Source organism: Phocoena phocoena, chromosome 9, assembly GCF_963924675.1.
Source record: "Phocoena phocoena chromosome 9, mPhoPho1.1, whole genome shotgun sequence".
In the NCBI taxonomy this organism is placed as follows: Eukaryota; Metazoa; Chordata; class Mammalia; order Artiodactyla; family Phocoenidae; genus Phocoena; species Phocoena phocoena.
In genome coordinates this window covers 17706505-17725545 of record NC_089227.1, presented here as the reverse complement: position 1 = coordinate 17725545, position 19041 = coordinate 17706505, and the positions used below count along the sequence as shown (strand labels likewise).

At 46.5% G+C, this 19041-nt stretch overlaps 1 protein-coding gene across 4 annotated transcripts in view; it reads right to left on the bottom strand.

The window, feature by feature from the left end:
* Window positions 1–19041, bottom strand: part of ATXN7L1 (ataxin 7 like 1) — a 237910-nt gene that overhangs the window by 118970 nt on the left and 99899 nt on the right. The window contains exon 5 of one of the 4 annotated variants that reach the window (XM_065883680.1): window positions 7368–8456. The exons of the other annotated variants lie outside the window; for them this stretch is intronic. Coding sequence (XP_065739752.1) covers window positions 8374–8456 — 83 coding nt within the window. The 3' untranslated portion in view covers window positions 7368–8373. Of the gene's footprint in view, window positions 1–7367; window positions 8457–19041 lie in introns of those variants that run through there. 4 annotated transcript variants of the gene reach the window in all.

The following is a 19041-nucleotide window of genomic DNA, read 5'->3' as shown; positions in this document are numbered from 1 at the left end:
CCTGCCATAAGGATACGTGAAAGCTTCCCAGGTCACCCTCATGTGCAGTCAAGGCTGACAGACCGACGTGAACCTTAGTGCTATCCCCAACCTGGGGCCACAGACAATAAATTCTACTCTCGTTTTGTCCTAAGAGGAGCATTGAAAGATCTGGTTATTTTTCTGAAGGTCCTAAAAGGTGGTTTTTCTCTTTACCCTACCTTCCGGCATCTGTCTGTCCTCCTTCTCCAACCTAGCCACAACCCTCCTCAGCACACTGGCTGCCATCTTGGACGAAGCCCTGCTTGGTTATCCTCCTGGTCTAAGTGGATCACGAGCACGGTGGGCAGATCCTGAGATCATCCCAAAGCCATCAAGCTCAGAGTGAACTGGACTCTCAGAGGTTTTCACAATTAAGCTTCTAAATAAAGCACCTCTTCCTCCTAGGCATAGGCTAATTAAGTGACTATAACAGCAAAGCGGTCAGTGAACACTTAACCACTGTAACGTGAGCCAGTGTTGGCAAGAGCCAGTGCCGTGGGCGTGCAGGTCGTTGAGCTGCCACTGCTGGGTCCTCCTGATTTTCTTTTTGGCAGTGACGCACGGCTTGTGGGATGTTCCCTGACCAGGGACTGAACCTGGGAAACGGCAGTGAAAGCCCGGAGTCCTAACCACTAGGCCACCAGGGAACCCTTGCTGGGTCCTTCTTAAGGACGGCTGAAAGAGGAGCCCAAGAGGGGCCACTGCAGGAAAAGAAGTGGGAAGAGAGGTGAGGGCTGGGAATAGCATGGGTTCAAGTTCCCGTAATGCCACTAATTAGCTGAGGAGCCTTGGGCAAATCACATAATGCTTCTAAGCCTCAGTACCAGCCCTGCCTCCTGCATGGGGTCATGGAGAGTATCAGAAGAGGCAAGAGATGTGAGAGGGCTTGGTGGGAAGAAAGTCCAAAAGCACAGACATTTGTGCGTGCAAGGCAGTAGTGTTAACTCTATTACAGCACTGGTGTCAGGGGATGGTTATTTAGATTATGGATTATTTAGATCCTTGCTTTCCTTTTTCTATCTATGATGTGGTTATTTCTAATGAGATCCGCTGAAGTGTGGGACTGACACCGTTAGTTAAAATAAGGGCTTTGGGATTTCCGTTGAGTTTCTATTATTTAAGCTCTCCCCCTCCTCCCCATTTCGGCAGACAGTGAAGATTGCTGGGCCACGCCAGTCTATACTCTGTAAGTTTACATAGAGAGAACCTTTCTAAGAAACAACAGCAAAATAACCTTTCACAGCATCTGTGTGAAATAAAACAGGGGAAGGATCAGGCAGTGCTACAATATTTTTAATGACCCATATCTATTGTTTAAGGTAGTTTTCTGTGCCTGAATTAGATTTGAAGCTCCCTGAGGGCAAGGGCTGACTCTTCATTCCCCTTTATTTGGATTTGCAACAGGGCCTAGGGCAGTGCAGCAGAAAGGATATTGGACGTGGGGAGCCCAAGTTCCAGGTTCTAGGTATAGCCGTGCCCCTCAAAAGTCATTTTAATCCTTCTCTCAGCCTCAGTTTACTCCTCTATAAAGTGGGAGCTACCTACTTCATGGGATTATTGAGTAGTGAGAATTTAGACAATGGGGAAATAATTCTGCGGCCCCAAAGTGCTGTGCCAGCGGGAGAAATGTGATAAGAGCTGTCACTTCTCAAGAATGAGATGTTGGCTGATTTTCTCCTTGAGGACACGGAAGCACAGAGCAGAGCTGGTCAACTCTGGGCTGCAGATGAGGAGATGCTCAGGGGTGGAGGTGATCGGGAAGGTGATGTCCCTAGGGGCCTGCAGAGTGATCAGAGTGACAGTGGTGGCTTTCTCACTGCCCACCTGTGCTCCCTCTGCTGCTGCAAGCTGTATGTTGGCCCGGTTCGTTGTTTATTCATTCATTTGTTCATCAAGTGTTTATTGAGCACCTACTCTGTGCCAAGCCCTGTGCCAGAGGTTGAGAATTGAATGGTGAGCAAAACCAGATGAGGTCCCTTCCCTCATGGAGCTGATCTACCCTCAGCTGATTCCCAAACAGGTTTGGACTCAGGCTTATGCACTGACGGATTTGGACAAATAGCTTCAGGAAGCCTCAGGGGCAGAGGCAAATGTTGTGTTCTAGTGAGATTCTACATTGAATCTGCAAAATATCAACACGTTGAGGCCAAGTCTGCTAAGAAGAAGAAAAAGAAGAAAAGGTAAACTCCCACCAACCCCCTTTCGGGTCTTCCCTCACTGGGCTCCCACCTCAGGTTTCCAGAGTCTTGTTCTTTCTGACTCCCCCCTCTACTGAAACAGACTCTCGTCTACCTTATTCACACTAAGCTGGTAAATGCTTTGGTGAAAGCCTTGAGGTAAAGGAATGATGTCCCAGCTGGAGGGACAGGTCTGTCAGAGGTCACCCTAAAATCACACTAGGGTGGCCACTTCAGACTGGCATTTGCAGGGACCTAAGAGGTGGAGAAAGTGGGGGACTAACGGCAGGGGTAAGTAAAGTAAGCAACCCCCTGTGGTATTTATTTGTTTATTTTATTTTTTGGCTGCACTGCGCTGCTTACAAGATCTTAGTTCCCTGACCAGGGATTGAACCCAGGCCCACAGCAGTGACAGCCCAGAGACCTAACCACTGGACCGCCGGGGGATTCCCCCCATGGTCTTTAAAGGTGACCCCAGACCAGGGAGGAGTGAGGGCAGGAGCGGTGCAGCTGTTGTCGGGATTCTAGCTTTTGTTTAGGTGAGGAGGGTTTGCAGGGCCTAAGCCATTACGAAAAGCAAGGAACTAGACAATCAACTATATAAATGAAAGGAGCCTTCAGCAACCAGAATCCAGAAAATTTCCATCAATCGACGCCCATGTTCAGCAACAAAGACCCAACGCAGCCCAAAATAAATAGGTAAGTAAGTAAGTAAATTTATATATATATAAAAAATCGACCCTCTTTTCCTTCTCATTTTTGACTAAACCGCCAGACAATCCCACTGGTGCATTTCCAGCTGGAATTACAGGACTCCTCTTCACGAGAAAACTAAGACATATTTTTTTATAAGACACACCCTAAAGCCAAATTCCTGAAAGACTGTAGATAATGTGAACCCCAAGTGGACTCATTAAATGAAAACTTTGTACTTCCAAATAAAGCACAGACACTCAAACCCGCACAAAACAAATGCATCGCATTGGGAATGATTAGAAGGCAAACACCCTCGTAGTGGATACCAGGTGGAGGAAGAGAACCTTGCCGCCCACCAGGGCCCCTCTGTGCATCTGTCCCAATTGCAGCCCCTCCCTCCTTCCAAAGTAGCCACACTCTTGACTTAGGGTCTTTACAGTAAGTCCCTACATACAAACCTTCAAGTTGCAAAATTTCAAAGATGCAAACGTACGTTCACGTGTCCGATCGTGTTAGTCAGTTCACGTGTCTGGCGTGCATTGTCATGTGTCTGCATCCTCTACAAGTGGTTGTGCTTTTGTGTGCTTTACAATACTGTACAGAGTACAGTAATACAGTATCTTTATTTCAAGCCCAGGATGTCCGGAAGCAAGCGTAAAAGCAGCAGTGATTTAACAGGTACAGTGTAGCTGATTGTGTTAGTTGGGTACCTAGGCTAACTTTGTTGGACTTACAAACAAATTGGACTTACGAATGCACTCTCGGAACGGAACTCCTTCGTATGTAGGCGACTTACTGTATTTCCTTATGTTTATTTATGGTTTTATCACCCTAGTGTGTATCCTTAGACACTGTTGTTTAAGTTTTGCCCATTTTTTAGATGTCTTTTAAGCTTCTTTCAAGTGACCACTTCCCTCCATCTATTTCCCATACAGTTTATCTGTTGAAGACTCAGGCTGTCTAACCTGCAGTTTCCTGCTGTCTGGGTTTTGCCCTTGGTGCATGCCAACACATCCAAGTGCATGCATTCTTAATGCAAATAATCACCTGTTTTAAAAAAACCTGTATGCAAGCTATGTTCTTAAGGAGGGCATGACCCATCATAATCGCTTTCTCGTGAGTGTGTGGACAAAGGGAGCTCTCACAATAGAAGTAAATGAAGCAGGGAGAAAAACTTGATCTGGGGGGAGCTCTCTGTGGAACTAGTGATTTTTGAAATTTTTTTTTTTTGCAACTGGAAGTGACCGAGGAATGCCTCTCTTTAATGTCTTCCACTATAGTTTGCTTTAGTAGGGAACACATTTGCAATGGGCTCTGGAATCACGTTATGCTCCAGGGTCCAGGGTTGTATCCCATTAGGTTTTATCAGAGATGATTGCATAATAGAAGCCTGGATGTAGTAAAAACCTAAGGAATCTAAACCACTAACCAGACTCGCCAAATGTAATAAATATAAATGATAGATGAAAGGAAGAGAGACCTGGTCATTTACTTATGGTTTGGAGCAATAAAAGCAAAGCTTTACATTTTTTTCTTTAATCTTCGCAGGCAGTCATATGAACATACTTACCGGCATTTTCAAAAGGATCAAATATTGACTTAAAAAAGAGATGTATCCACTTAACGGTGACCTCCAGACACCCCCGATAAGTCCAGGACCCTAAATTATATGCTCCAGAGCCACGGCACCCACACAATGGACAAAAGAAATGAACAGTGTCGTACTTGGTGATGGAAGGTTTTTTAACGCTTAAACTTAAATACGTATGGGGACTGTTTTGATGTGCACAGGAAAGAAAAAAGCTCCCAAACTGATGGATACAATAAAAAAATCCAAAAGTCAAGAACCTCTTAAAATATACACACTACTATATATAAAAGAGATAACCAACAAGGACTTACTGTAGAGCACAGGGAACTCTACTCAATATCTTGTAATAACCTATAACGGAAGAGAATGTAAAAAAAGTATATATATATTTATATGTATATGTATAACTGAATCACTTTACTGTACACCTGAAACTAACACAACATTGTAAATCAACTATATTTCAATTAAAAAAAAAAAAAAGCCGAGAGATAACAACCAAGGTCAAGGCACTCTTCAAACCCAATAGGCCACAGACACAACCTTTAAAACTTTACTACAGCATTAGTTGTACAGCCACAAAAGGGGCCTGAAAGACATGGCGGGGATAAAAGTAATTAGACAGAGGCCTTAACTGGTCCCATCCTGGTTCTCTGTTCTCCTTGCTTTCCTTGGTTCTTTTAGGGATTGTATTTGTGAAAGAAATCAGGAGTGTGCATCCTCCTCACTGTTAACAGTGGGGCTGGGAAGGAGCCATGGTGGACGATAATCAGAAGAAGGGCTTAGTGCAGATTCAACAGCCAGGCTGATTTCTCTCCTGGGCTCAGGAGGTTTTAAAATCTGCTGGCAAGACTGGCTCCTGGGGCTTCCCTGGTGGCACAGTGGTTGGGAGTCCGCCTGCCGATGCAGGGGACACAGGTTTGTTCCCCGGTCCGGGAGGATCCCACATGCCACGGAGCGGCTGGGCCCGTGAGCCATGGCCGCTGAGCCTGCGCGTCCGGAGCCTGTGCTCCGCAACAGGAGAGGCCACAACAGTGAGAGGCCCGCGTACCGCAAAAAAAAAAAAAAAAAGATTGGCTCCTGTTCTTAGCGTGTAGATGGTAAAGTGATTTCCAACCCTGGTTTTTACAACGCTCTAGGGCATTTCCAATACAATGTATGTGTTTAAAATTCTCAAAACCAAATTAATCTGAATTCGCTGAAAAGGCATATGTGATTCAGAAGATTTTTTTCTTAGTTATTGTCTGGTTTACCTTTCTGAAACGCTTGATACTCCTTCTTGGAATTCCTTCCTGCCTGGGCTCTGTGACAGTGTTACTCTGATGTTTCAAGTCTAACCCCCTGCCTTCCGGGCTGGCTCCTGCTGGTTCCAGGCCTCATCTCTGGATCACTAAAAATTCCACAGAGCTCTTCCTTGAAGGCTTCTCTTGTCCCTGCCCCCCAACTCCAGCCCCCAACCCAAAGTCCTTCGTAGACTCCTCTTTTCAAGATTTCCAACTTCAGCCTCTAAGAGCTCCCTGCTGTACGAAATACCCACCATGTGAAATTTCTCAAGGGGAGGCTGGGCTGGGGCCCAGCAGCGATGCTCAAAGATAGAGCAGAACTTGGAAAGGGAGTTAAATCTACCATGGCTTCTGGGCTTCTATTAATTCACTTCTCAGGCTGGGTTGGGCTCGGCCTAAGCACGTTACATGCATTATGGCATTTAATCTTCACACCACCTTTCTGAGGAAGCACGATTATACCCATTTTCTACACTTGAGATTTAAGCTAGGAGAGGGCGGGCGCTAGATGAAGCAGAGCTGGGCTGTGAGCCATCACACGCTTCTGTCTGAAGCAGGGGATTTTGTCCTGTCTCTGGACAAACAGACTGGCTGGATCAGGGCCTGGCAGGAAGGTGAGTCCAAGCCGCCATGATGCAGGAGTAACCAATCAAAAGGACCAGGAGCTCAGCTAGAGTGTGTGAGTGTGTGTGTGTGTGTGTGTGTGTGTGTGCGTGCGTTAGAGTGACTTACTCTGCGTGGATGGTGGTGGTAGGTAGTGAGGTACGATCAGAGAGACAGAAAAATGCTCACAGGAACGAGCAGTTGCCCTCAGATGGATCTCACATCACAGGTCCCTGCCTACACATACAGCCCTATTCCGACTAGAACGCAGGGAGTTAAAAATGAAACAGCCCTTGAAACTGAAACCAAATTATCCATGGCAATTTATTAAATAACTAAGGTTTTCTAGGCCTTATTAAAATAAATGTTTAGTGTATTTTCTTATCCTCTGATGTTCACTTCTGCACTTGTCAGCACCTGCCGGCAGCAGCTGGAGTAATCTGGCCAATTTTGCTGTATGTGCAAATCAATTTGATTTCCCCCCCAAAAAGATAAAAATCAGTAAAGTGATTAAGTTACAATTAAGGCATGTCATTGAAAGCACAGATAACAAGAAAAGGCTGAACAGGACACGCCCTGAGGTCACCATTGACTTCCTCCTACGCAAATTAAATGATTTTTCCCCTCATTCTTCTTGCCTGCTCTACTGTATGGGGTATTCCGGGTGATCAACACGACTCCTCCTACTTCTTGAAATTCTCTCCTCTTTTGGCTTCCATCATGCTGTCCTTATGCCAGGTTCCCTTCTTGGCTCCTGTACTGGTTCCATACATGATAATCTGTTCAACCATCCACCCATCCATCCATCCATCCATCCATCCCTCCATCTTATAGATATTTAATGACCTAGTGTGCCAGGCACTAGGAAAAAGGATGGGGCATATTTATGCCTGGTTTTACAGTTGAAAATGCTTTTATATTATTTCATTAATTTCTTGCTACAACCATGTGAGGTGGCTATTGGTACCTTCATTTTACAGAGGAGGAAACAGGTTCTGAGAGGATCTGGGATTTATTCATACCAGCATAGCCAGCAGGTGGCAGAGTCTGGACAGGAATTCAGGTTTTCCTGCCAGTAAGAATTCATAATGGCATGCTCTTACATACTGGTCAAGTAGAATTTCGCAACTAGTCTCATCATTCCTAATTAAATGTCATGATGCAGTCAATACATATCTATTGAAACTGTGCTAGGCTCTGGGGGATGCAAAGTCTGGGTCCCTACCCTCATAGAACTTGTGGCCTAGTAGGGGAGACATTAATTATATGTTTACACCACAAACATTTGCTTTTAAGGTATGAGGGAAAGTGGACCTAGTTATGAAAATCAGGAAGTCTTTCAAGAGAAAGTAATCATTAAGATGCATTCTGAAGGATGAGTCAGGGTTTTGGGAAGAGGGGATGAAAGAAAATCATATACAGAGAAGGAAAAGCACGTGCAAGGGCCCTGTGGCAGGAAGACCCAATGTGCTGAAATTTTAAAGGCCAGCTTGACTGGCATATAGAGACTGAAAGGGAGCCCAGCACAGGATGTGGTTCAGACCATGCAAGACTGTGTAGCCATAACAATGATTTTTACTTTGAGCTTCAGAGCAATGGGTAGACACAAGTTAAGAGAATGACATGATTAACTTCTTTGATTCTAACTTCTGTGTGCAGAATGAATTGTAGAGGGGCAAGAGTGGACGCAGGGAAAACAGCTGGAGGGCTTCTGTAGTTGTCCAGGTGAGAGGTGATGATAGCTTGGACCAGCGTGGTGGTGGTGGAAATGGCGAGAAGAATCCCACTCTGGGCCCCTCTACAAAATGGGCCCCCTGCTCTGCTCCAGCCCATTTTCTCCCTAAACCCTGTCACCAGAGTGTGCTCACGCATTTGCAGTACACGGAAGCTTGTCCACACTTCAGGGCTCTGCAGGAGTCTCCTCTCCCAGGAAGCCTTCTCCAGATAATGCTAGTCCTCCGAGATCTTTCAGAAGCGGAGTCTACCTTCTGTATTGTTCACTTCAAACCTGCTTCTTCTCGACGGCTTGGCTGTTCTCCGATCCTTTCCTGAAGATGCCTTCATTTCTCTTGTCTTGCTTTCTCCCTTTGGAAAGTAAATGCTTTGTTGGCATTTGCTGAATGGTGTCAACAGGGCTCCTCTGGAAATGACATTTGTAAATGATTACTCATGCCAAATGCCTTTTTTTTTTTCCTAAATTAAACACTGGTTGCTTTAAATCTGTCTTCATGATCTTGTTCTATCAAAACGTTTGTCCCAATTTTTCAATTCTTTCCTCTAAACTCTTTTCCATATATCTCCTAGTGGAAAGCAGTTTCAGGGGGAATGGAGTGGGGGGGGGGGCTGTGGTCAGCAGTGTAATTAAACAGGAGCTATCTGACCAGAATTCCTATACCTTTGGGGTATCTGATTAATCCTTTCCACAGGCACCATTATTCATGCCTTGATGGAATCTCATTTTATAGCCCTTAATACACGGACCCAATTTATCCACATCACATTGTATTCTAATACTTGTCATCCAAGTTATTAGCTATCTCCTTCTCAGTGTAAAATCATCAGCAAGTTTGATTAGCTTATTCCCTGGGGATGATGGGGAAGATAAGAAGAGACACAGTACAATATGACCACCAAGGGTTTGGCATCAAGAGCAGACAGCTAAGTGGAATCCACTTACAGAGCTGGGGGTGGCCACATAAACATCTGCCCCCCGGGAGAGGGTGTCTGTGTGGTACCCAGAAGCCACAGCCATAAAGGGTTGGCCGCGGTCAGGCCTGGTGGCACCGAGCCATCGTCCTGGGTGGGATCACTTCAATAAAAAAGATCGAGGCTTCTCTCTCTCCTGCTTCCTAACATCCCCTGCCCCCCAAATATCCTTCCTGAGAGGCACAGCTCAGAAGCCCCTCTTTATTCCAGGACATCACTGCAGCCTGAAATCCCTGTTCTTCCCCTACTGGGGACCTGGCAGGCAGAGAACCTAGAAGGAGACGCGCAGTGCTGTTTATCGCTCTCTCACCAGCACAGAGTTGGCTCTAAGCAGCCAGCCTCTTCTCCCTCTTCTCTGGAACCAAGCCTGAGCCCTGGGACTCAGACATGGCTTCAGTCCTTTCTAAAGCAAGAGAGAAGGGGCCCGCGTGACCCCTACAGGATGGTGGGCTCAAAGCCCTCAGAGAGTTTCCAATGCCTCTTCCCCTCCCCTACCACCCATCCTCAGCTCAATCAGGCAAAACTCCCACAGCCCGTTCTGGGGTCCTTTTAAAAGCTCCCACCGTTTTTCACCAAAGATCCTTTATTAATCACCCTTGTGTTCTTCTGAGCCCGGCAAGAGGAGGATGAAAGAGGCTCTCTCTTTGTGGTGGCACTCCTTCAGGAGGTGGAACCTCACTGCCTTCCCCAAGACTATGGGCTGGACCTAGGGACTTGTTTCTAATGGACAGCATCAAGCAGAAGTGGCTGACAGTGTATCACTCCTGAGAAGACGTCATAAATGGCCTTTGGACTCTCCCTCCTTTTCCTCAGATCGTTGGCTCTGGGGGCAGTGAACCGCTATGCTGTCAGCAGCCCTACGGGGAGGCCTAAGGTACTGAGGGCAAGGAACCGAGGCCTCCTGCCACCAGCCAGGTGAGCGGGCCACCTTGGAAGTGGGTCTTCAGGCGCCGGCCAAGCCTTCGGATGACAGCAGCCCTGGAAGACAGCTTGACTGCAACCTCACGAGAGACCCTGAGCAAGAACCACCCAGCTAAGCTGCTCCCACGTCTTGACAATAAATATTTATTGTTTCAAGTGGCTAAATGTTGGGGTCACTTGTTACGTAGCAGTAGGTTACTAATACACTCTCACTACCTCAGAGGAAGGCCTTGATCCCCTCTCTCCCTTCAATTGCCTTTTCAGGTTCCATCTTGATCTCCTTTCTGTTCAGGGAGTCTGATGTCCCTCTGGTACCCTCTACTGTCTGTCCCCGGCTTCTACTGTGGGTCCCCACAGTCTCGAGGGCTCTTTCCCGACCAGAGGGGGATGTAAGGGAGGAGCTCCCCCGTGGCCTGGGTTTGGAATTCTAGCTCCCTGCCTACGATCCAAAGTGACATCTGGCATTAGGAGAATGCCTCTTTGCAGAGAGCAGCCTTCCTCAGGCTATGCAATTCCCTCGTCTGTGAACTCGGTGGGGCTTAATGACTTTACTTAGGCCGACAGGCAGCAGGAAAAGACTTTGCAAAATAACCAAAATAACGTGTTCCCTTATGTATCATATGCACCTCTCCTGTACCCTTTCTGCTCATCTGCAGCTTCTGCAAAAGGTCATGTCTCGTTTCAACTTTGCAGTTAAGTGCATCTGACACTAAGCGTGGATTCCAGAACTGGATGGAGATGTAATCTGGCTTCAATGTTGCAAGGTGCGCCCCGCTACCCCAGCCCGCTGGCTGTGTCCTGCCACAGTCGTAAAGGAGGAGGAGATCCCATTCTCGCTTCTCTCGTAACCGTACAAGAGGCACGATGTAGTTTTTGGTAAAAAAGTTATTCAGGCAGCTCTTCCATCTGATCAAACCCTAGCAATTTTATATCTCAGTTCTACGGGGCAAGGTCAGACAGTTATAGATGTCAATATTTTGGAAGGCTTGGAAAAGTGGAGTGGCCCTCAAAGCAGTGGTTCTCAAAGTACAGTCCCTGGGGGAACAGAACCCGCATCACCTGCTGGCTTGGTGGAAATGCAAGTTCTCGGGCCCGACCCCAGACCCACTGAGGCAGAGACTCTGGGGGTGGGACCCAGTCACCTGTATTTAAACGAACCCCTCCCACCACCCCAAAGGAACAATTCTGATGCACAGCTAAAGGCTGAATATCACTGACTTAAAGGATTAAGTGTCTAAATCATTCATTCATCCATTCATTCATAAGACGTTGACTGAGTGCCTACTATTTGCCAGACACTCTGGGGCGATGAAGCGGAACTGGAAGGAACTCCTTCCTCAAGGATTTCACGGTCCTCCCTTCCCTTGCTTTGTGACAAAGCGTGAGAAGAGAGGAGAACTCGAAGACACAGATTCAAGGAATGGAAACCACTCTTTACATGTAAAGAGTCTTTTCAATGGACAGGAGGCACACCAAAATTGTTTTTTTTTCCAGGAATGATCATACTCTCAAAATAGTAACTTTTCTAAAGTAAGTAAATGTGTGGGTTTAATATATCATGTACAGCTGGCTCAGCTTTTTTAGCTTAAAAAAAAAAAGATTATGTGATCCCACCATGAATGAAATGCAGAACTACCTTAAAGATTCACTTAGTTTTGTGCCTGTCTTTTAACGAACAAACTATTCTGTTGTTTCACCATCTTCCGTGAAGTCACACTTCCTCCCCTCTTTTTCTGTAAGTAAGATGCCTTATTCAGCCTTAGAGCTAAGATGTATCGTGCTTCCTATGACTGGACTCGATATCTCTACATTTGTTAACTCATTTGATCCTCCCCAACCTTATAAAGTACATGCAGCAAACAGGCTATATAGGTGAAGAACAGAGGCTGGAAGAGGCAGGAACAGGAACCCAGACCCATCTGTTTTTTTGTTTTTTTTTTTGCGGTACGTGGGCCTCTCACTGCTGTGGCCTCTCCCGTTGCGGAGCATAGGCTCCGGACGTGCAGGCTCAGTGGCCATGGCTCACGGGCCCAGCCGCTCCGCGGCATGTGGGATCCTCCCGGACCGGGGCACGAACCCGCGTCCCCTGCATCGGCAGACAGACTCCCAACCACTGCGCCACCAGGGAAGCCCCAGACCCATCTTTTAACCCCACGCGAATTATACTGTGCTGTAGTCAAAGCCCCACTGGGTCATTTTGCTGCTCATTAATTGGGGGAACATAAAAGGAAATATACCCTCCCCTAGAAGACCGCTAGTATGAACCACTGGCTAAAGCTCAATTGGGGGATTTATTTTTAAACATTAAAGTTCACGCTGCATTCCTCCGTCAGTACCATGGGTCATGAGGAACTGGCCACCAACTCTTTCTGGTCACCGGCACTGGTTGCCTGTGTGAGAATCTGCTCGATGCTCAGCAGATCTCGCTTTGAGAAGATGCTCCACATTTGTTCCTTTCTCAGGCCGCTTCAGTGACTTTCAAGGATTCACTGAAACACTATTGGGGCAGATAACTTTCCTGTGGTTACGCATGAAGTTGAGTTAATCCAGCCAAGCCTGGGCCCTCGGGATGATGGATGCCCAGTTAACCCAGCTGCTGCAGGGGTGGAAGGTATCACTGGTGGCCACAGAAGAAACCAAAGCTGTCTGGCTGGACCAGTAACACACTCAGCCCCTTGACATAAGCACAAGGCCTGCCCTGGCCAGCCAAGTTTATCCACCACACAGGCCTAGCGTTCATTTACGGGGGCGTCACAGCTCACCCACGAGGCAACTAAGAGGCATCAGGAGACCGCTTCTGCCTGTTGCATTCTTGGGAATAACCTGGTGACTTTAGTTTTATGCAGCTGAGAAAGTCTGAAGTCCACGTGGGCTGTGTAGAAAACCACACAGGTATCTTTCAAGCCACATACAGAGCATGCAACTTGAGGTGAACCCAAATACATCCTCCTTCACCATCGGCTTTCTGTAACAAAGGCTTTTCAGGACATCAAGTCCAACCCCTAGTTCTAATTCAGGGGTGCTTGTTGGCTTCTGCTGAGACACTGATTTGATTAGTGGCATTCCATGGAACTACAGACATGAGATGTTGAGCTTACCAGTGTTACGATTTATTCCAGGATTCTGAAATGGGGAACGCACCTATCGATGGCACGCTGGAGGCTGCGAGATTCTGAGAAAGCATTTCACGCATATAAATGGCACATGCGAGGAAACAGTTTGCTTATGGTTACAATGCCGAAGCTGGAGACCATCCCATTGTGCTCTCCACCCTCACGGAGTGATGGCTCCACGGGAAACCGCTGGGATTAGATGATCCTGCATTTGGACACCCATACGCCGCCTCATTTATCTACCTGTGACAGGGACGGTGCTGGAAGAGAATCAAAAGATGACAAATTGTTTCTGGTTTTAAAGGAGCTGTTCAGGCTGGGTGTACTCCCGGGGGGGAACCAGGTTTCATGCCAGCAGCCATCACTTCATTCTGTTGTGAGGCCACATTTTGGCAAACACCAACCGGCAGATGATTGCTGTCTCCTTTCACCAGCGGATTTAAAGACACTTGCTCTGAAAGCCTGAAATCCAGCCATTCTGAAGATGTGTACAGCACAGAGCAGACCTGCCCACACACTGCTGTGAGGCAGGATGGCAGGCATTAGACAAGAGTTCCAGATGAGAGGGATTTTTTTCCCCATGTTGAGGCAGACAGATAACAGGGGAATGATTCTGTAGGATTCCACAGCAGAGATACCATATCACCAAATGACTCTGGGAAAGACTGACTTGTGTAAGATAAGGAGATAAAAATTCCTAGGACACTGGCCACTGGAATCTGCTTTTGTGGATACAGACCTCCCTCCACCCCAAGCTTCCAACTTCCCTGGGGGCAGGGAGAAGGCACACTGGAGTCTCAAGTTGGTTTCAAGACCTGAGCATAACCTGAGCCCTCCACCATGCCTCTCCCTACAGCCGCTGGTCCAGCCAAGGCTGGGCATCATTCTGGCTGTGACCCGTCTTCCTTCTTTCCAGCTGATGCTTCCTCTCTGGGAATTGACCATATAATTCATGGTTGATACACTCAATCCTCTGGAGGTGAACGTCCCTCAGCCCATTCACTTCGTGTTTCTTCTCCGCCATGTGCCGGAATTCGCAAGGCTGGGGAAGTGCTTCGCTACGCTTACATATACAGATGCCAGGTGCCTATTCTAAGCATTGTGCTGGTATCTACTCATTTTATCCTCCTGACAGTCTTTGAGACAGGTACTAATATTATCCTCATTTTGTAGATGGGGAAACTGAGGCACAGAGAGATTGAGGCTTCGGCTGAAGGTCACCTAGCTGGTCAGTGGCAGAGCCACAGTCACGCCCAGACAGCTTGGCTTCAGGCTCTGGCTGGCGCTAACCCCTTGCTGCTACCTTTCCAACACAACCCGCCTTCAAACACAGCAGCTGAAGCCCACGTGGGTCCTGGTTAGGCCAGGCCTTTCTCCTTCCCAGGCCTCTGGATTCAGTGGATGCCCGGAGCTGGAGCACAGAGCCTGCAATGTGAAAAGACACAGGCTCATCTCCAATCCCCCTGACTGGTTTCAAAGTTCAGGCCAGACGTCCAAACGCTTATTCTGTGTTTGTTTGTTTTGAACATTCCACCATGATGCCCCCAGATGCTTCACAGACGGTCTCTCTGTTCTCCTTCCTTAGGCGAGCATCTGGACCCCTCCCCGCACACCTCCCACCTCTGGCAACACTCCTGCTGCCAGGGACTGATGTTCCCTGCCTCACCTCATTATACATTTCAGCTGAAAACTCCTATTTTCCACGTGGCAGCGAGGAGTATTTATAGCACAAGTCACATGCCAAGGTGTTCTCAAGTTTATCATTTGGAATAATAACCTTGGAGCACAGTCACCATGCCCATTCCACAGATGGGTAAGGAGAGGTGGGAGGTCACAGCAAGGTTTCCAAGGAGTCCTAAACTGCCAGGTCTCTTGAGCCACTTCTATACAATCCTCTCTCCAGATTGCTTTCTCTCATCTTCCTGTTTAACAAACTTATCGAAGGCCTGGGAATGAGAGATGCTGTCAAGATCAAGTCGTACCGTATCTGTGTCTGCACTCCAGTTCCCAGAATACTAACGAGCAACTCTAAGGTCCAGTGGCAGGAACATCAATGCTTAGCTTTCTGCCAAAACCCATTCTCATTAGTAGGCTTACATGCATGAAAGACATATGTGGAGTTTTCAGTCTGCAGAATTCTCTCATCACCCGTTATAACTAATCAGAATGCTGAGCGGATTTATTCGCGTGCAGAACACAACCCACCGCCTTCAGCGTCTGCTGAAATGACTGTAACCTTCTTCTGATGGAATCTTCAGGCCAAGAAATAAAAGGTAGATCATAACCTTATAGGCAGACTGAATAACAGTCTTTCAGAGTCATCACTGTAAGACTGTTTTTCAAATAGTTATTAAAGAAAGCTCAGATCCCAGGTGAAAGAGATACGAGAGAGCCAGAGGATGTGTTCATTGCCCGGAGCCTGGAATTAGAAACTACAAAGGTTGGAAGTTTCATAAAGGTGAATTTGCCTCCAATCGTGGACACACTATTCGGCGGCTGCTGTGCATTTTTTTCACCGGGGTCTCTGTTCAGGGCAAATGCCCTGGAGTGAGAGTCAGGAGTCCTGAGGACTAGTCCCGGCTGTGCCCCTATCGGTTGTGTGACGTTAGGAAAGTCGCTAAACTTCTTTGAGCTCCCAAATCTGGGGGAGCCAGCCCCCAGCAGTCTACCTTACTGAGTTGTTACTCAAATCAAAATGAACACGCTATGAGAGAGTGCTTCGTAAAGACGCTGTAGATATTTCTAAAGATATATGATCACCCTCCAAAGGCGGTAGTGAGAACAGAAGTCTCTCATCTCTGTTTTCAAAGGAATCACCTTCTAGACATACTGCTGAGAAGTGGCATTTGGGAGTGCGACCGCGAAAGACCGTCTACGTCACAGGATTCAAAAGCAGGCAAGAGCTCACTGTTTCACTCGTTCACCATCTCTGCTTACGTTCACCCTTGAGTCCTTATCTCACCATCCAGTGCAATGCTTGGAGTACTTAACGAGCACCCAGTGGGTACTCATACATGTGAGACAAACCAAAGAATGCTAATCTAAAGATTTCAGTCCCTCTGGTGCAGAAAGGTCGTCCATGGGAAAGAAACTGGGGGGATTTCTGGGAGTCTGAGTCTAGGGTAACCAGCCAACTTGGACTTGGATTTCTGGGACAAACTGCTCACTTGACCCGAGCATCATGTTTGAATAGCCATTTTGCCTCCTCCCAGCTGGCAGGGAATAAAGTATGTGAACTAAGGGAAGTCTGGTGGAAAGCATGTGTCTCTGAGTTCCCAAAGAGTTTATCCCTAGAGATTTATAGCCTGGGCATTTCCCCTCTCCTTTTGCCCCTATTAGTTTCAATTTCCCTAGCTGACACCATCTTTTCACTGTCAGGAATCCAACAGACTCACACCCCTTCTATTTTTCCTGCATCACATTATCACCTCTAAGATAGATCCCTGATCCCTGTTGGTGGCTTCCTGCCACTAGCTAAATCTCCTACCTAACAGCTCAAGGCATTCAGTGCAAAACTGCAGCCTTCAGCAGGGCTTGGACCTGGAGTTGTTGGGTTTGCCCTGTGCAACATTCACCAGCAACACACGTGTGCTGCAGAATTGCCATCTGGATCGAGCACTGACTGGTGCACACAGCAGGGAAATAACATTTTGGGCCACTGAGGAGATGTGATCGGTGGGGATTTCCCCTTTAAAAACTTACAGCAAAAGCCTGCCTGAGACTATTCAGTATTCATAAGTGGAAAGCAGAGATGGCGTTTCTGTTCCGCCAAGAGCAATAGCTATTTATCATAGCAAATGACTGAAATAGTTATACGTACAATGCTTTACTCAGTGCTGTAAATTACGGTATACAGAAGATTAAACTTAAGCCTAATGCTACCCTTGAGCTTCAACAGCTGAGTCCTATAAATGGGTACCCGTTAAGAAGAGAGAACCTTTTTCCTGGTTACTGTTTAAAAGTGTATCTCTATTAAAAGCTTGTCTTAGCCATAAATTACCAGGAAGCCTGCCCCTGGCCCCAGGCAGGCTCTTCCTCGGGGCACTGCCTCACAGAGTCACATCTAAATGACACAGTGACAAGCCTGAGAGTCAAAGCATGTGCTGTGCTGACCTCCAGTGGGATGGAGGTAAGAGGGACTTCGCATGGGTCTGAACGAGCACTTACTGGCTCTGGGCCAGGAGAGGGGTGGGAGGGCTCTGCAGGGCCTTAAGGAGATCTTCAAAATTGAAATGATCCCGAACTCCATCAATCTAAAGAAAATGCTTCTTCTGGAATCTGCTGTTCCGTGAAGTATCAAGGAACCTTGACCTGGAGCCGAAGCCCCACTTTTTTTTTTTTTGCGGTACCCGGGCCTCTCACTGCTGTGGCCTCTCCCGCTGTGGAGCACAGGCTCCGGAAGCGCAGGCTCAGCGGCCATGGCCCACGGGCCCAGCCGCTCTGCGGCATGTGGGATCTTCCCGGACCGGGGCATGAACCCGTGTCCCCTGCATCGGCAGGTGGACTCTCAACCACTGCGCCACCAGGGAAGCCCCGAAGCCCCACTTTTAACTAACTACATTTTATTCTCCAAGCACTTGCTCCTCAAAGTGTGGTCCATGGACCAAAAGCACCAGCATCACCCGGGAGCATGTTAGAAACACAAACCTGCTGAATTCAAATCTGCATTTTAGCAAGAAACCCCCAGGGGGCTTATATGCACATTAAATTTGGGGCATCAAGGGATAAGTAAGCAGGTGTTAACAGGGAGGAACCCCTTGATTTTCACACTGGAAATCATTACAAGTGACAAACAGGATTTATGGGAACAGGTCCTAAGAGTGGGCTGTATGATTCTGAGCTCTCTTTTGTCCAATCCTACTTCAGAACATTTTCAGGAACTTGAAAGGTTTTTATGAGCTGGGAATGAATGTATTACTCTGAACTAGAGATATGACCCGAAACACCCCAGGGTGTAAAACAGAGTGAATTAGCAAAAAGTTCATGCTTTGTAAATCAATCATAATCCTCTTGGGAATCAGGAGGCTGAGAACGCATGGCAATGTTTTGAGCCAGGATTTCAATTCTTTGTTGTAATTACCAGTTGACTTTAAGTGGGATATGTATGTAAAAATCTATGTTGTTTGAGAAGATAGAGATCCTGAACAACCGTATTCTTTATGAGAAAAAATTATTGTTCAGTATACATGTTAAAAACTTAATGCACTAAATAAATAGATAGATTTAAATAGATAGATAAAGAAATAAAATAAAATCTATTGTGGCCAAGCTAGCAGAGGGAAAAATGGCAAGACAGTTAAGAAAACTGCTCATTTAAGGGAAGGCAGGAAAGGAGAACAAAAACAAATAAAATGCAAGGTACACAGAATGCAAATTAAAAGACAGAGATAAGTCCAAATATATAAAGTAATCACAATAAATGTAAATGGATAAAACTCACCTATTAAAAGACACTATCAGATTGGACTTTTAAAAAAGCCAGCTATACACTACTTACAAGAGAGACACCTAAAACAAAATGACACAGAAAGGTTGAAAATAAAAGATTGGAAAGAGATAAGGCAATACACATTGACCAAAAGAAAATTAGGTGGCAATGTTAATCAGATAAAATAGGACCTAAGGCAAAAGCATTAATAGGGACGAAGACTCCACCACTAAAATGACATGAGTCATAAACTTACATGTATCCAATAGCACAGCCTGAAAATGGTACTGCAAAAGGTGTTAGAATTTCAGGAGAGACTGACACACAACCATCATAGGAGACTTAAAACTCCTTCTCAGAAACTATAGACCAAGCAGACAAAAATGGTGAGGATAAATAGGATTTGAATAACAAAATAAACAATTAATATATGGAACCCTGCACATAAAAGAGAGATTATACAAGTTTTCTAATAACATGACACATTAAAAAGAAAAAAGCA